This window comes from Mus pahari, chromosome 10 (genome assembly GCF_900095145.1).
Source record: "Mus pahari chromosome 10, PAHARI_EIJ_v1.1, whole genome shotgun sequence".
NCBI classification, from domain to species: Eukaryota; Metazoa; Chordata; class Mammalia; order Rodentia; family Muridae; genus Mus; species Mus pahari.
In genome coordinates this window covers 52,458,090-52,475,962 of record NC_034599.1, presented here as the reverse complement: position 1 = coordinate 52,475,962, position 17,873 = coordinate 52,458,090, and the positions used below count along the sequence as shown (strand labels likewise).

The following is a 17,873-nucleotide window of genomic DNA, read 5'->3' as shown; positions in this document are numbered from 1 at the left end:
AGACATTCCAGAAGAGGGAGTCAGATCTTGTTACGGATGGTTGTGAGCCACCATGTGGTTGCTGGGATTTGAACTCAGGACCTTCAGAAGAGCAGTCAGGTGCTCTTACCTGCTGAGCCATCTCACCAGCCCCTGATGCCCTCTTCTGGTGTGTCTGAAGACAGCTATGGTGTACTTATATATAATAATAAATAAATCTTTAAAAAAATTGTTAACACCCTAAAGGGAAACTGATGGTCTCTTTACAAATGGTATCGGAACAACCGATCCTTACTTCAATCATACATGAAAATTAACTCAAAGTAGGGCAAAGATTTAATTGTAAGACCTATAAAACCCTTGGAAAGGCAGGCATGGTGGCACGCACATTTACTCCCAGTACTAGGGAGGCAGAGGCAGAATATATGTTCTAGGACAGTCAGGTCTACATTGTAACCAGGACAACAGGACCATAGAGAGAGTCTGTCTCAAAAAACAAACAAATGAACTTGTAGAAGAAAACAGGAAGTAAGTTTCATGACTCTGAAGTGTAACACTAAAAGCAAAAGCAGCAAAGACCATTGCAGCGGCAGGAAGCGGCTCCACCAGTGAAGGAGTGGCCACTGTGTCTGACAGCCTGAGTTTGATCTGCAGAACACACACCATGGAAGAAGAGAGCTGACTCAAAAATCTCAACCTCTGGTTCCAAATAGAGGTGTACACACATGACCCCACATGAACACGCATGCGCACATGGGAACATGCATACACACAGAGAGAAAAGAAAATGGTCACAGAAGGTCTACGGGAAGGCAAGAACAGGCAGGAGCCAGCCGAGGCAGACCACACTCTGTAGACCAGGCTGGCCTTGAACTCAGAAATCCGCCTTCCTCTGCCTCCCAAGTTCAAGCCAGTTCAAGGCAGTGAAGGCAGGACCACACCACAAACCTCAGCCGCTCAGTAGAGAGTTCGAGTATTAATTGTAGCATGCCCCACCCCACCCCATTTACTTGTTTGTTTGTTTGTTTGTTTGTTTGTTTGCTTTGAGCCACTGTCTTACTATGTAACCCTAGCTATCCTAGATTTCTTTATATAGACCAGGGTTGCCTCAAAATAAGAGACCCGCTTACTTCTGCCCTCCTGAGTGCTGGCATTAAATGAGTGTGTCACCATGGTCAGCTTATTTGTTTTTTGAGACTCTGTTCTCCAGGCTGGCCCAGAACTTACTACATAGCCCAGGATAACCTTAAACTTCCAGTCATCCTGCCTCATCTCCCAAGTGCTGGGATTCTAGACATGGGCCACCCACACTTGGCCCACCTAGCTTTCCTAACAACATCTAGCTTAAAGTAATAATGAAGCTGGACCATCCACCAAAAGGGTCGGGATTAGAACACAGAATAAGGTTGCAGGGTGGCGGGATGGCAGTGTGTTCAGGCTCAGGGTGCCAGTGCGATGGATGGCCAGTCCTCTCCTCACACTCTGCACTTGCTCCCTGCTCTGACGAGTGACTTAAACAGTACCACCCTCCCAGGCTCCTGCTCTCAGCCCCATCTTTTTGCAATGTTCCCTGTGCACTGGTCTAGAAATGAAAACACCAGCCATCAGCTTTTCTTTTGGAACTTAACTTTGAGCTGAGGACCGAGGTGCCAAGAAACTCAAACCATGTACATGCTCCAGAGGTACAGGCACCTCTCCAGGGAGGCAGACACCACCGTCTGCAGTCACAAGGCCCTAAGAGAAGAAGTAAGATGGGAGCTGAGGCTGTAGCACCACTGACAGAGTACTGCCTAGCACGCATGAGAACTTGGATTCCATCCCAAGTTCCACATAAACAACAGGTACAGCCCAGATGCAGAATGACAAGAAGTTCAAGGTCATTTTTGAGTTTGAGAGAGCTAATGTGTAACTCGGGGGCTTCAAAGGCCAGGGATCCATCAGCCTCTCCAAGGATGCACCAAGAGAAAAGCAAGAACTTGCCAGACAGCGGCACACACAGCCTTAAAGGCCTAACCCAAACTGGCAAGGTGCTCAAACCTGAACTCTCAGCTCTCTGGAGGCAGGCAGGGGGATCACCATGAATTGGAAGCCACTCCGGCCTATAGCAAGTTCCAGGCCAGAATGAGATGCTCTCATCTACACACTCTGGAATGAAGAGTACAAGGAAAGACTTTGGTAAAATAACGGAAAACTGGGCTGTGGCTCGGGGACAGAGTACTTCCTAGCATGTGCAAGGTTCTGGGTCTGACCCCTTGGATCCCCAAAAGAGAAAAGGACCAGGAAAGAGTTTCTATGGAGATTAAAATAATCTGTCCTAGTGTAAATAACTCAGAATAGTTTCAGGAAGTCCCTGAAACTGACCAGATCCCCTAAACCCCTTCCTGCCAGAGAAAGTTAATAAAAGCTGAGAGTTCCCCCTTTGAGAGAGGCTAAGCTGGAAGAATGCGCTCAGGCAAGCTCACCTGCTCGGAGGACTCTTGAGACCAGACCAGCTGCCTGAGAGCGTTGGACCAGAGAGTCATTTGAAAAGGACATTCTCCAAGCTGCTGAGCTGCCTTCAGGCTGTGCAGTATACACCAAGTCTCCAGCTTTGTAAGCTGTCACCCATGCTGGGGTGGACTTTGATGATACAGCTGTCTTTGAGTTACTTCTGCTCCTGCAAGTTACCCTTCACCCATATCCTTGTAAGTAACCCCAATAAACCTCATTGGTTCACCAAGCTGGACTTTTGTGGCACCACTACTTTGGTCTATCTTGGGTTCCCTATCTGGGCTGAGTGGATGTGTGTGTTGCAGAAAATGTTTCATCACACAAAGCACCACCGTTTGTCCACTATGGTCCAAACAGACTTGCTAGGAGCTAGGAAATGGCGAGGAAGCCGAGCCTCATCTCAGGTCTTACCTGGTCCCCAAGTTAGGCAAGCCAATCAACTGGATGAAATAGATCCCTATTTGACAAAAAAATACAAAAAAGAACACGAAGAAGCTGAAAGAGTTGTCAGACCTGTGGAGAGAGAAGGAAGTATATGAAGTAGATCATAGAGGGCCTGGGGCCAATGAGACAGCTCAGTAGGGAAGGGACTGATGCTCTGTGTCTAACCCTGGAAGGAGAGAACTCTCTTTTGACATACTTATGTGCACTGTGGTACCAGGTACACACACACACACACACACACACACACACACACACACACACACACCATGTAAACTTGGGTGGGAGGAAAGATACTTGGGGAGTAACAAACTGGTTAAGACTCCTCACCACCACTGTGCTGTTTCCTTAATTACATACAAGGGTCTCATATAGCCCAGGCTGGCCTCTTAATTCCCTAGGTAACCTTGAATGTCTGACCCTCTCTGTCTGCATCTCCCAAATGCTGGGACTGTAGGCCCATGGCACCACACCCAGTTTAAGTGAAGCTTTGATAGAACCCAGGCTTTGCATGTGCTAGGCAGGCACTCTACCCGCTGAGCTACATGCCTGGCTTTGACTACTGTATCTTTGAGAACGAGAATACAGACTCCTGGGATCTGCCTTCTTGGATACTCCTGGCTTTTCTTCCCTAAAAGCATCAAGAATGAAGTGTAGTTCCAAATCCCCTGGGGGTCTTAGAAATACTTTGTTTACGCACACAGGAGCAAGCTTACATATTGACCACAGATGCCTGAGATCATAAAGATGAGCCACAGACAGTATCTGACACCCACAGCACAGCACCTCACCCCTCACCCCTCAGCAGGGTACTCCCTCTTCACAGCAACTGAATCCCTGCCTGCCAGCTAGCCTGCCCAGGAACAGTGCAACAGCAGGTGGGGCTCCCAGTCCCCTCTCATTCCCATGTTCATCCATGGATGGACAGGCTAGGCTGAGGCAAATGGCTCTTCATTTGTTTGTTCTGACTGAGTTGAGAAGAGGAAGGCAATCCCCTACCACTCTAGTCTGAGCTAGGACTATGATGGGCCTAGAACGTGGGTCTATTAGCTACTCCTGGGAAGCCAGCCAGAGCCTCACCCCTGTGCTAGCACCACTCACCTGAAAGCCTTGTAGATGGGTCGGTACCAACAAAGGAAGGCACAGGGAGTGAAGATCAGAAACCAAAGGATGGAGAGGCCAAAGGCTGTTCCATTGGCTGCGTTACTTGTGAACCAGGCCAGGCACGCAAGCAGGTTTAGAAACAGAGTCACTGAATGCACTAGGAAGGGGCAAGGAGAGACAAGTGGCTTGACCCAAGGCAGCTGGAGGATTGGATGCCCACAGAGCAAGCTACTCCCTAGGAAAGGCCACGTTGTGAAGGAGGCTGCAAAAATAGGGCCTTCAGTCTATACAAAGGGAAGGTTAGCTTCCAGATCCTGTTTCTCTAGGACCTCACACCAAGGACCAAGTTTTCTTTAAAGATGACGAGAACACCTAGGTTTCAGGGATAATGAGTTGCAGACCCCGGGCTAATCCTTGTGGAATGAAATAACTCTTTCTTAAAGGCCCACAATGGAACTGCAGTCTTTCCTCTCTGCTAAGAACCTAGAGGCTTGTGAGGAGCCAGGTTGAGCCGTTCAGGAAGTGAACTCTTCAGGAACACAGAAGTCCCTTTTCCTTTTCAAAAGCTGGCCCATTTGAGTAAGTTCCTAGATAGGACATAAAGAACCTCCCCCATGCTAGCCCAAACACTAGGAAGGATGGAGTCTGTGAGGTTTTGACCCCAGCAAGCAAAGCCCAAAAGGAAACTCAGGGATCTTAAGACATTGCCAATGCACCCTGGAACTCACACATCCAGAGATAGTAAAGCATCTTGCATATCCGCTGGTAGTCAGCAGGGATCTCCGTAGAGAAGTCCTGATAGAAGCAGGGTTTCACAGGGCACCATGAGGGGAGTGGCGGCCAGTTGTTGTCTCTCACTGTGTAAAAAAGGGTTCAGCCTCATCAGTGACACGGAAGCAAGCACGCAGCCACCCAGTTTATAGGCAAAACAGAGCTTGCACAGAAGCAGAGTTCAGAAGTTTCGGGGGCTTCAAGGAACATGAAGTGAGAGCAGGAGGAATCCAGAGATACCCACAGGTACCTTGGAGCAGTCCAAGATAATGAGTCCCAACTACACTGGGTAATAGAGGGAGCTAAATGTACTAAATGACATGTTTGTTTCTTTCAAGACAATGAGGTAGCCCTGGCTATTACTGAATGTAGACCAGGCTGGCCTTAAACTCAGAGATCTGCCTGCTTCTACCTCTTGAGAGCTGGGATTAAAGGTGTGAGCTATCATACTGGCTTAAAAAGGTCTTTTTATTAATGACCAGCTTTTTCTTTCTTTTTTTTTTTTTTTCAGAAGTCTGCCTGCCTCTGCCTCCCGAGTGCTGAGATTTAAGGTGTGTGCCCCCACGCGCGGCAATGACCAGCTCTTAATGCAGGATAACCAGAGTTGTCATCGTAAGCATGTAAAGGTCAGACAACCGCCGTCTTGGGTAGTTCAACTGCACCCTCTTACAAAAGTATAGTCCCAGCTGGGCTTGTGTCCAGGAGCGGGAGACTCTCATCTAAACATCCAGCCACTCCCTACTCTTTTATTTATTTATTTATTTATTTTTATTATATTTAAGTACACTGTAGCTATCTTCAGACACTCCAGGAGAGGGCGTCAGATCTTGTTACGGATGGTTGTGAGCCACCATGTGGTTGCTGGGATTTGAACTCTGGACCTTTGGAAGAGCAGGCGGGTGCTCTTACCCACTGAGCCATCTCACCAGCCCCACTCCCTACTCTTAAGTTCTATGCAATTCTGCTTCTGTTGTACATGGCCTTGGGGAGTGGAAGAGGGCCCCATGTATGCCACCTCCTCATCCTGCTGGATAAGACTTTGCAGGGACAACACGTTGTGGGAAGAGCACCCACCCCCCTGTAGTGACCTCTCACACATGCTCTGTAAGGAATGAGTAAACTCCCTGGCTCCACAGAGTGAACTTTGGTGGAGCTGTGCCTTGACTTGTCACTGGGAGCTTGTTTATGTCTCCTTCTAAGAAGGAGTGCAGACATAACTCATATCTGTCAGGCCCACTCTGCTGATCTTTTAACTTCTGCCTTCCCTCTTTCTACCCCAGAAACAGCACCCTTCTTCCTTCCTTCCTTTTTTTTTTTTTTTTTTCAGATGTAGTCTTACTATATTATAGCTTTGGCTGGCCTGGAACTTGGAGTAATCCTTCTGCCTGTGCCTCCAGTGTGCTGGGGTTACAGTTCTTGTCACTATGCTGAGCTCCCCAAACCAGCATGCTTCCAAAATCAAAAGCTTTGTAAGATACCCCATGAAGGTGGTTCAGAGCACCCCTTGTGCCAGGTAGAGCAGGCTAGACCCCAAAAGTCTCTGTTACCGTGCAAATTCGCCGCAGTGTTCTGCAGCTCTCGCTCCTTGCGTTCCAACTCGGCAGCTTTCCTGTCTAGTTCTTCCTGCTGCCGAAGCAGGCCTGCCTGGGCCGCAGCTGCAACAGCCTAGAGAGAACAGGAGCAGGGCACAGCCAGCAATGAGAAAGGGACAGTGTGAGCCCAGGCAGGCCAGCAGAGGCACTTCACCCAGGCAGGAAGAGCTAGCAGGTAATCCGAGGTAGTCCTGCCCAAGAAAGTGTCTTGGGCATTAAGGAATACCATGGGAGTGCCTAGGTGACCCACTGCCCACAACCCTTACACCACCTTTGACCCCTCAGTCCTTGAGGGCTCTCCACTCCCTCCCCTACCTCCCATGGCTCAGCCATGGCGAAGTCCAGGCTACTGAATTGTATTGTCCTTTGGTAAAAGCACAGGAGCCCAACCTGAAGCCTGAAAGCCAGAGACTTGAAGCTAGAGGGAAGAACCTGAGCGTGTGTGCAAAGTGGAAACAGCGCTAGGCTGCCAGCAGAAAGCACAGAGGGAGATGCAATGCAGGCCTCAGGCCACAGGCATCAGAGCCTCAGTGAGCCACAGCAAAGCAGCCTCCCTCCCCACTCTGCCCAGGAGCTGCCTCCCAGGCCCTCCTGTCTGGGGACAGTCCATGATGTGTGGCCCTTCTCTGCCTAACCTTCATGGCATGAAGAGGCCAAGCTTTGTCACTTCTGCAGAAGAGCAGAGCCTGTCAATGACAGTTCAGGGACTCTCGGGTGAAGCTGAGCAGAGCTGGGCTGTCACCCCTGTTTGGCCCCATCTTCCTCCTGAAGAATGAGACTATGGTCCTCTTTGGGGGAGCAGGAGTGGCCATCTCACAGGATGACAACTAGGCATGTATATACACATGCACACATTTCAGCAAAGCAGTCCTCCAGAGAGTGAAGTTTGCCTCCCTGGGAGGTGAACTTCAGACACTGGGATTAGAACTGGTCCTAGCCTCATCTCCCTGTGCTGTTGGTGGAACAGAGGTAGGGTCCCTGCATCCCATCACACCTGCTGAACATAAAGCTACCCTACACACAAGGAGTGTCGCACCTCGCAGGGTTCTAGGACCCAGCCTGGGTAGGCTCCAGGTGCCCAGCCCACCCGCATCTTGCTCATCTACACTGGGCCTACCTTCGAAGGCTTGCGCATGTGGCTGTCCCTGGAAATACTATCTCCTCCTAGTAGCATCTGCCTCTCTGAGGGCTCACCCGCTGCCAGGAATTGGGCAGGCAGAAACTTGCTGGCCTGTCTAATCGGGAGCTGCAATACACAACTCCACTGTGGGCCATGCTCACCAGGACGGTGAAAAGCCTGGGGTCAGGGGTGGGGTGGGGAGGGTGACAGAGGTCAGCGTTAGGCACAAGCAGACAAAGTCCACTAGACTCAGTGAAGGGACTAAAGCAGATAGGATAGAAGGCAGGAATAAATAAGGTTAAAAAAGAGAGGGGCCAGGGATGTAGCTTGGTGACAGAGCATTTGTAAGGCCCCGGACTTCATTTGCAGCACCACAAACAAAAAGAACAGACAGATTCTGTGCCCAAGGAGGGACCTGGAGTGGTCCAACAGGACAGGGGTTCTCTGCAGACACCAGGGGTCCCAGCCTGGTGAGTGGAGCTTACTCTGGGGGTTGAGGGTTGGGTAGGAGGAGTGGGGCTGTAGTGTGGCTCCAAAGAATCTTACAAGAAGCCTGGGGAATGAAGGCCCTTTCCCTGCCCCCAACCCTAAGGCTTCAACTATGGACCTGGGTGATTCCCACCTGCACAGGAGAGGCCAAAGACTCCTGAGCAGTACCTGGGGCGTTGGCTGTGCTGGTTCCACTGAGGGCTGGAGAACTGCTGGCTGGGAGGGCCCAGGAGCTTGTGTGGCAGGAACTGTTGTCGCTGCATTTGTCTGAGTGGGGCAAAGGAAGGAAATGAGTGGGCTCCACTTGTAGCAAACCCGTGGTGAGGATCTGATCTGGACTCTCCTCTGCAACATGACCTCTAACCCACACCCCTGGCTTTACTAGGTTCCAGGCTCTCTAGCATCGCCCTGCTCCACCCTGTAAGAGAGAAGCCCACGTCTCAGAACCCAAAGAACTTCAGCCACATTGGAGACGCCTCCACTCCTACCTTACCCCGAGTCCACTTTAGGACTGTCCCTATGAGGACAGTAACTCTCCAGAGCTCTTCTTTCCCAGCCACAGACACCCTGGCACCTGTCACCATCTCCCAAAAGACTACAGGACTCAGAAAGGACATAGTCACCAACCTCTGAGAAGGGATTGAACTCAGCCAGGCCACTCTGAGGAGCACTGGTCAGCTGGGTCACAGAGGGATCCTGGAAAGAAGAAAAGAAGGCATTAGATACTGACAGGAGGAAACAGCCCTGACCAGGGGCCAGCAAGCAATCCAGTGTCCCACGTATCCGGGGTTCTGGTCTGCCCTGAAATAAAGTCCCTTCATCTGAATCCCTTCACCTTTTCTGGAAACAGTTAGTCCAAACACGGGCTCTCTCAGTGCCAGATTCGGAGGGGACCACAGCGTTTAACCTGGGTAGGTTTTTTTCCCACTTGGGTGAAGAAGGCTAAAATGGGTGGAGGTAGAGACCTTCCTGTACTATTTATTCTTTATTGTTCTGTTTTCTGGTGCTGGAGATGGGACCCAGGGCCCTGTACTTGTGAGGTTCAACCACTGATCTAAGACCCCAAACCCATTTTATTTCTTAGTCTACAGAAAGCATTTTATTCCCCTTGAGTTTAGAGGATGGATAAAGGTTCTGGGATAGAAACATGCTACTGGTTGCCAACACTGACTGTTAAATCAGGCACACATGCTAGGAGGGAGAAGGTCTCAGATGAAAAGCCAGAAAAATGTTTCCTTTCCTTTTCCTTCTTTTCTTTTCTTTTTTAAAAATTAGTTACTTAGTTTATGTATATGAGCACATTGTAGCTGTCTTCAGACACACCAGAAGAGGGCACAGGATCCCATTACAAATGGCTGTGAGCCACCATGTGGTTGCTGGGAATTGAACTCAGGGCCTCTGGAAAAGCAGTCAGTGTTCTTAACTGCTGAGCTCTCTCTCCAGTTCCTCTCCTTTTTTTTTTTTTTTTTCTTAAAAATTAAAATAAGAAATTCTAAACCTGGTGCACACCTTTAATCCCTGCACTTGGGAGATAGAGGCAGGTGGGTCTCTGAATTCCATGCTGGCCTGGTCTACAAAGCGAGTTCCAGGACAGAGGACTCCACAGAGACACCTGAGAGAGAGGAGGGAGAGAATGAAACAAAATCCCTTATACTTAGTGTGCAGCTTGTCTGTAGCCTTAGCAGTCTGAAGGCTGAGGCAGGAGGATCAGGATCCAAAGAGCTCTAGGCCATCCTCTGCTTACATACGAATTCCTGGCCAGATAAGGTTATAAAATAAGATAATGAGATCTTGTCTCAAAAAAATAGAAACAGACAACATCAGCAGAATACTGTCTGTCTTGTGTTTCTAGCCTTCTGCTTCCGCCCTCCTCTTTGCTTAAGTGGCCCTTTGGTGTCGAGGGCAGTTCATGCAGGCGACCTCCCCCTTTCTTGATCATGGTTAAGGGCTTCAGGTCTTACTGTAGAGTCATGCAGGAACTTTGGGGGAACAGCTGGGAGAGGACAGACTGTCCCTGGCTGAGTCTCTACGGTTCATTCCCAGACATCCCTATTTTTTGTTTTGTTTTTCCTGACAGTTTAATATACCTCAGGTCAGCCTCAAATTGTGAAGATCAGGATGGCCTTGATCATGATCCTCATGATTCCACTCCCCAAATGCTGGAATTCCAAGTGTGCTCTGTCACACTTTGCTCTGCAGACCTGATTCTTAAATACAGTGTCAGTGTCACAGATGTTCAGAGAACAAACTGCTTAGTTCCCAGGTAGAAAAGACACTGGTCATGATGAAGTAACTTATCTGAGGACTGGAAAGTAGGAGCTGGCTTCCTATTCTGAAACTTATCAGAGCTAAGTACCGGTTCCCCATGTGTACTCTGGCTTTTTTATACAGCAGTTCTATCTTCCCACTGGGACCACCAGCTCCTAGAGTAAGATTTGCCTGATTGCCCCTAAGGCCACATCCAGAGTAGAGCAGCAACTGCAATTCACTGGGTCTCTAGACAGCCTCATCTTGAGAATGTTGCACCTCCTTCCAGCCTTTGCCACCAGACTGTGTCCTGACTGCAGGACATCTACCTCTGCTTTGGTGGTTCCTGCAACTCGGGCAAAGTGGCAAAGTGGAGGTCACCCAAAGACATGGGGATTGGTCCTAACAGTCTTCTCCCAGAACCAGCTGGCCTGCAGGGGGGCTCTGGTTCTGGCTCTGCCTCCTTTCAAAGGCAGCAGATACCTGCCAGTGGAAGCAAGCCCAAGTCACTGAAATCAGACCCACCAGCCAAGGAACTGGCTGCTAGTCTGTCACCATAGGGCATAGGACCCAAGAGACAGCTCAGGTAGCAGTTTCAAGAGCTGGCACATAGGCTGGGCAATGGTGGTGCACGCCTTTCATCCCAGCACTTGGAAGGCAGAGGCAGGCGGGTTTCTGAGTTCGAGGCCAGCCTGGTCTACAGAGTGAGTTCCAGGACAGCCAAGACTACACAGAGAAACCCTGTCTCAAAAAACCAAACCAAACAAAACAAAACAAAAAAAAAACCAAAGAGCTGGCACATAATAAGCAGCTTAAAGTTCAAGGCAAGATGCCATTTCTATGACAGTAACAGTCAGGTGAGGGGCTGGAGAGATGGCTCAGCAGGAGAGTGCTGACTATTCTTTCAGAGGTCCTGAGTTCAATTCCCAGCAGCCACATGGTGGCTCACAACTATCTGTAATTGGGATTCGATGCCCTCTTCTGGTGTGTCCGAACAAAGTGACAGAGTACTCATATACATGAAATAAATAAATCTTAAAAACAAAACAAAACAAAAAACCCAAAATAGTCAGGTGGCAGGTCTCTGAGGTAGAATGCAGATGACAGAGATGTGGCTATCCTGTCCAGGTGATTCTCCCTGCTCCCCTTCTTTTCTGCTGTCTGCAAAGTCTGGACTTGCAAGCCTAACCAGGCTCATCTTACGTGGCCTGCTCCTACTTGTGAGCGTGCTCTGCAGCTGGGAGCATCTAGGTCTGGCCATCCTTCAGGCTCTTTGGGGTCTGGTGAGGGGCAGAGGGCAGAGCATCATCGCAGGAAAGGTTTGAGAGCAAAAGTCACACTAGTGCTTCTTTCTCTTGTGTACTTAGGTCAACAGTAGCCTAAGAGCTTGGCGGCACCTTGCCTAGGACCAGATGAGTTAAAACACTGTGACACATGGGTCCTTCTCCTTAAGGAGACCTGGACTCTCCCTGGAAGCTGTAGACAGCTTCAAGAGTGGCTGAGACTAGATGAGGACAAGGAGGGAGATTGCGAGGATGAAAGGGTGTGAGGGAGGACCAAGGGAAGGTGACTTTTTTTGAGTACCTACTATGTGCCAGGTTCAGCATATACTGGCATTACTGTGAATTCTATTCACCCTAACTTGATCACTGTGCCTTATCACCAGCAGGTTCTATCAGCCTTTCTCAACTTGCTTTAATTTCTTTTTATTTATTTATTTTTGAGAAACTCCATATCATAAGATTCCACTATCTACAGATCCCCCCCACAACCTCACCCTTAGACAAGAATTCCTCTGTGTTGCTCAGGTTATCCTGGAACTCATTATTTTTCCCAGTCTGGTTGTGAACTCAAACCTCCTGCTATGGCCTCTCCAGAGATGATGAGATTACAGGTATGTGCAACCATGCCCAACTCCGTGGTGGCTGAGCTTCTCTCCTTTGTGTCTATAATGTACTGGTGGGCTGACAAGATGGCTCCGTGACTAAAGGAGTTTGTCACCAAGTCTGAGTTTGATTCTTGAAACCTACAAAGTGGAAGGAGAGAATGAAGTCCTTTGAACTCCACACATGCAGGTACACACATAAAAAGAAAGAAAGGAATGGCGGAAGAAAGGAGGGAAGAGGGAGGAAATAATCATTGTGTTCCACTCTATAAAGACTCTGGTCAGTTTGTGTGTTTTATGGCTCTGCCAAGAAAGGCGACCATAGATTTCCTCATTTAATCTTTACCACAGCCATGTAAGAGACCAGTGCCCCTGATGTAGATAGAGAAGCCTAAGCTCTGGGTAGAGTTAGTAACTACTCAAGATCTCTGGAACAGGGGCGGGGGAGATGGTGCACTTGATGCTCTTCCAGAGGAATCACACTCCATCCCCGGCACCCATGTGGTGACCCACAGCTATCTGTAACTCCAGGTCCAGGAGATTCGATGCCCCTTTGAATCCCAAGGACACACACACACACACACACACACACACACACACACACACGGTACATAGGCATACACACAGGCAAACACCCACACACATACAAAAACATCTCGGAGTAGTGTCTGAGCTAGACTCTGAATCCAGGTCTGACTCTAGAGACAGGATAGTAAGACTGCAAGGCTGTGGGACAAAAGGAAGGTGATCAATCACTATGTTGCCGAAGTGAATGAATCCTATTGCCAAAAGGCACGAGCAAGGCTTCCTTACTAAACCTGGAAGGGCTGGAGCCTGGGGCCATCTTTAGTAAGACACACACAGAGTCTTTCATGGAAGGATCACACTGGTGAGCCCAGTGAGGACCATGGGCTTTCTCTTCAAGTCACAAAACTCACGTTACCAGCATCGACTTTTCCTAGTCATGGAGCACCAGTTGGCTCGTAAGTGGGTCAAGCAGTTATTTAAAAGGATGGTGAGGTCTAAGTTTCACCTACAAAGACGTAATCTAAAACCTCTTCAGCTGCTCAGACTGGAACAACACCACACCGTTTACTGAATGTATAAGGGGGGGGAAGAAATGCTCCTAAAGTTAGCTCTTTACATTGCGAGAACAGTTACAGGGTAAAGAAGGTACATGCTAAAACAAGCAGGACACAGCTCTTTCCCTCTGAAGAGTTCATGGTTTGGTGGACTAGTAGCTGAGACAAAATGCCAACAGTGCGCTGGGTGGGGTTCAGTGTGTTTGACAGGAGGGACAGGAGATACCTCAGAGGGCTGGGAGAGAGGTGGGAGAGATGGTTAGCTTTAACTGTGAACTTGTTTCAACCTTATAATCATCTGGGAAGAGAGTCTCAATTAGATATTGTCTACTTGAGTTGGTTTGTGGGTTTGTCTGTGGGAGGGTTATCTTAAGTTAGTTGATGTGGGAAGCCACTGTGGGTGGCACCATTCCTTAGGCAGGCAGGGGGATCCTGAACTATATAAGAGTAGAGAAATGAAGCTGAGCACAAACAAGCAAGCATATATACATTAGTTTCTCTTTGCTCTTAGCTGCAGATGTGATACCTGGCTGTTTGAAATTCCTGTGTTAACTTCTCTATAATGTTGGACTGTAATGTGGATTTATAAGCTGAAATAAACCCATTCTCCTCTAAGTTGCTCTTTGCCAGGATATTTTATCACAACAGAAATAAGACTAGAGTAGTGTGGTTCCCAGAAGAAAGCAGGAAGGTAAGCAAAGGCCCAGGGAGGCAAGGACAACAGCAGGTAAGAGAAGCATTTCTACGTAGGTAGGGTGTGAGGGACCTGGGAGAAGCATGGCTGGGCTGGGGCTTACAAGGGCCCTCTTCACTGTTCTGAGGGAAATCTCTTGTCGTATGTTTCATAATTCCTGGTTAGGCCTGACCCTCAGGGACGTCCCTGCTTTCCCATGTTATATTTCACCTGAGCTCCTACTGTGAGACTGATCCCAGGCTCCAAACAAGCACATTAAACACCTCAGGTCTGGCATGGTAATACACACCTGTAGTCCCAGCACTCATGAGGCTGGCAGAACATTAAGCCACCCTAGGCTATATACACAGTGAATCTAAAGCCAGCTTAGACTACATAGCAAGACCCTGTCTCAAAACAAAACAACGAAACAAAAATTCCTGCGGTCATACAAAAAGGTCTCATTATAAAAGTGCAAAGTTAACTTTGTCAAAAGTAATCACATGAAAAAGGCTGGCAGAAGAACACACCAAAAAAATGAAGCAAGACCATGGGAGGGAGAGGTGAGCTCTCTTCCATCTTCCAAATTTTTATATGATAGCATCCCGTTTACCTAAAAACACAAGGGTTAGAGGAGGGATGTGTTGAGGAAAAAAATTAGGGATGTATATCATTGTGGTTAAGTGCTTGTTTAACAAGCAGGGAGCCCTTGGTTTGATTGTTGGCACAGCATAAACTGGGCAGGATGGCATACAACTGTAATGTCAGCACTCATGTTGAGGTACTCAGAAGTTCAGTCCTGGATGGATCTCTGAATTTGAGGCCAGCCTGTTGTTTTTTGTTGTTTCTTTTTTTAATATTTATTTATTTGTTTGTTTGTTTAATGTATGTGAATAGTCTGTAGCTCTTTTCACACATACCAGAAGAGGGCATCAGATCCCATTACAGACGGTTGTAAGCCACCATGTGGTTGCCGGGAATTGAACTCAAGACCTCTGTAAGAGCAGTCAGTACCTGCTGAATCATCTCTCCAGCCTGCCAGCCTGGTTTATACAGTAAGAGCTAGGCCAGTTAAATTACACAGTGAGACCCTGTCTCAAAAAATAAACACACAGGTCCATCAGGGTATCCACACCTGTAATGCCAGCATTTAGGAGACTGAAGCAGGGAGATTTGCCTCGAATTCAAGACTAGCTTTGGGGAGTGTGGGGAGCAGGCACTCGAGAACCTGTCTGAGGGCAAAGCACATTCTGGGCTCCTCCCTGCCACAGGCAGTGATGCTGAGTGCTCTAGAGGCGTCAGGAACTGTTCTCAGCTTCACGACTTTTGGGCCTTGAACCCCTCCTGGGGACAGTCTATCTTCAGTTTATACCACCTCCTTTCTCCTACTTTCACCTGTCCATTCCCTACACAAACCAATCCAAAAACGCTGAGCGGGGACCACCAAGAAGCAGCTCTTGCCACTGAGAAGAAACAGTGCAGAGCATCAAACCCGATCAACACTGAGCCCAGGTAACAGTAAAGACAACAGTGTCACAGGGAGCCAGGAGTGTCAAGACAGGTGTTCCTTAACTGTATCAGACTACCTACGCTCTAAAAAGAACGTGCTTTTGTTCAGTGAAATGAGAAGGGTATACTTGGGTAATTTGCTTAGTTTTCTTTTTCTTTTTCTTTTTCTTTTTTAATATTTATTTATTTATTATATGTAAGTATACTATAGCTGACACACCAGAAGAGGGCATCAGATCTTGTTATGGATGGTTGTGAGCCACCATGTGGTTGCTGGGATTTGAACTCAGGACCTCTGGAAGTGCAGTCAATGCTCTTAACCGCTGAGCCATCTCTCCAGCCCCCTAGTTTTCTTTTTTAAGAGACAGAATCTCACTGTATAGTTCTGCTTGCCTCCAAATCACAGGGTTTGACTGCCTCTGCCTCTTGACTGTTGAGATAAACATGTGTACACCACCACATCTGGCTTTGTTTCCAGTTTTGCATCTGTGGTGGTTTGAATGTGGATGGCCCAGGGAGTGGCAGTAGCAGTATTAGGAGTGTAGCCTTGTTGAAGGAGGTGTGTCACTGTGCAGGTGAGCTTTGAGACCCTCCTCCTAGATGCCTGGGAGTCAGTCTTCTCCTGTTTGCCTTCGGAACAAGATGTAGAACTCTCAGCTCCTCCAGTGTCACATCTGCCTGGATGCTGGCATGCTTCCTGCTATGACGATAATAGACTGAACCTCTGAACCTGTAAGCCAAACCCGTTTAAATGTCCTAAGGGTTGCCTTGGTCATGGTGTCTGCTCATAGCAATGGAAACCCTAAGACAACATCATTGACTCGTTAGATTGTTTCCTTTTCTTTCCTCCCTTTTTCTTTCTCTCTCTCTCTCTCTTCCTTCCTTTCTTTCTACTTGAGGATGACCCTGATCCCCTGATTCTCTTGCTCTACCACCCAAGTGCTGAATTATAAGCTTAAGCCCAGCCTAGAAGGAGGTCAAGGAGGCTTAGAGGTGAGAGTGTAAAGAGAGAACAGCCAGAAGTATCAGGAAACCAGCCTGGAGCAGTTTGGACTTGACCTCAGTGACAGGAGGAAACAGCCACAGGAGCTGGAGCAGGGCACACCGTGACCATTCTGGTTATCGTGAGGAGCATGTAATATGCAGGAAGGACACGGCTGGTCATGACTGCTGAGTAATGAAGTTAAATTAAGGGACAGCAGCTTAGCATGGAGGAGTTAGGAACTCTAGAGACCTGGGGTAGATGTCATAGGCTCAGCAACTCAAAGTTGGTTAAAAATGGAAAGGCTGCCAGGAGACTGGTTTTTCAGGCTATGTGGGAAGGGAGAGGACCTCGGTAGATTCTGGACCACATGGGAAGTGTCTGTGCAGTCTATCTGGCTGGCATGTCTAGAAAGGTGTGGATGTGTGCTGCTGGAGACATTTGCCAGAGCCTAGAGTGAGCTGAGGACTGCGTGAGGATGCTATCTGAGGCCACTGAAGTAGAGGCAGAAGACTGAGAACCTAAGTGGAAGAGATAGGAAATGGAAACAGCCTGAGGTAAGTCAGAGGTACCAGGCAGAGACATCCTGAAGAGTCAGGCCAGGCAGGTGTGTCACCCAAGCAGCAGATGACTCCACAGAGAGGACAGGAACTGGGCGTGGTTGTGCTGCCTGCAATCTCCATACTCAAGAGGTGGAGATGGAAGGATGGACTTCACATTCATCTTTGGCTCCAAGTTGAGTTCCAGGCCAGCCTGGTCTAAGTGAGACACTGTCTTATGGAAAAAAATAAACAAAAAAAGCCAGGCATGGTGGCACATGCTCGAGGGAGGCAGGCAGGTGAATTTCTGTAAGTTCTAGGACAACTTGGTCTACACAGTGAATTCCAGGGCAGCCAGGGCTACATAGTGAGATTCTCCAAACAAACAAACAAACAAACGAGCAAGCAACAGCTGCTGTGGAACCACGGCCATGAAGCTGTTACATCTGCCCACTAAATCCTAATACTCTTCTTCTTTTCTCTCTCTCTCTCTCAAATACTGGCCAAAACCTAAGCATGTCATCTCACAGCCTAATGCCGTCCCCAGACAGCTGCACGGATGGAGGCCCTGCCTTTATGCATAAAGCCCACTTCGGGCTTTCTCAGACTTTTGCTGATGCCACCCGCTTTTACCACAGTCTGCCTGCCTGCTGACCTCCACTGATGCAGATGTCAGCTTAACTAAAAAGGCGTGGCTGTCTTCCTCTTCTCCATGACCCTCTTGCTGGTGGCTGCCAAGGCCAGGTTCTCAGACAGGGCCCTGTCATTTTTCTCTCAAACTCTAGAGATAATAGAGAAAAAAAAACCTCAGAGACAGAGTACAGGATCTAAGACTGAAGAAACCCCTGGTGATGGATGGGATACAGAGGTGACTTTTTTTTTTTTTTTTTTTTTTTTAAGATTTATTTAATAATTTATTTATTTATCTATTTATATCCATCAATCACTATTAAATGGTAGAGTATAATTG

General features: G+C 48.3%; 1 protein-coding gene across 2 annotated transcripts in view; it reads right to left on the bottom strand.

The window, feature by feature from the left end:
- Scamp2 (secretory carrier membrane protein 2) overlaps positions 1–17,873 on the bottom strand; it is a 28,177-nt gene that overhangs the window by 3,441 nt on the left and 6,863 nt on the right. The window contains exons 2-8 of one of the 2 annotated variants that reach the window (XM_021207394.2): positions 8,614–8,682; positions 8,155–8,253; positions 7,495–7,623; positions 6,333–6,450; positions 4,743–4,871; positions 4,012–4,171; positions 2,881–2,982 (exon numbers count right to left, since the gene is read on the bottom strand). In XM_021207394.2, the coding sequence (XP_021063053.1) occupies positions 2,881–2,982; positions 4,012–4,171; positions 4,743–4,871; positions 6,333–6,450; positions 7,495–7,623; positions 8,155–8,253; positions 8,614–8,682 (806 nt within the window). The remainder of the gene's footprint in view (positions 1–2,880; positions 2,983–4,011; positions 4,172–4,742; positions 4,872–6,332; positions 6,451–7,494; positions 7,624–8,154; positions 8,254–8,613; positions 8,683–17,873) is intronic. The other variant, XM_021207395.2, reaches the window with a different exon arrangement.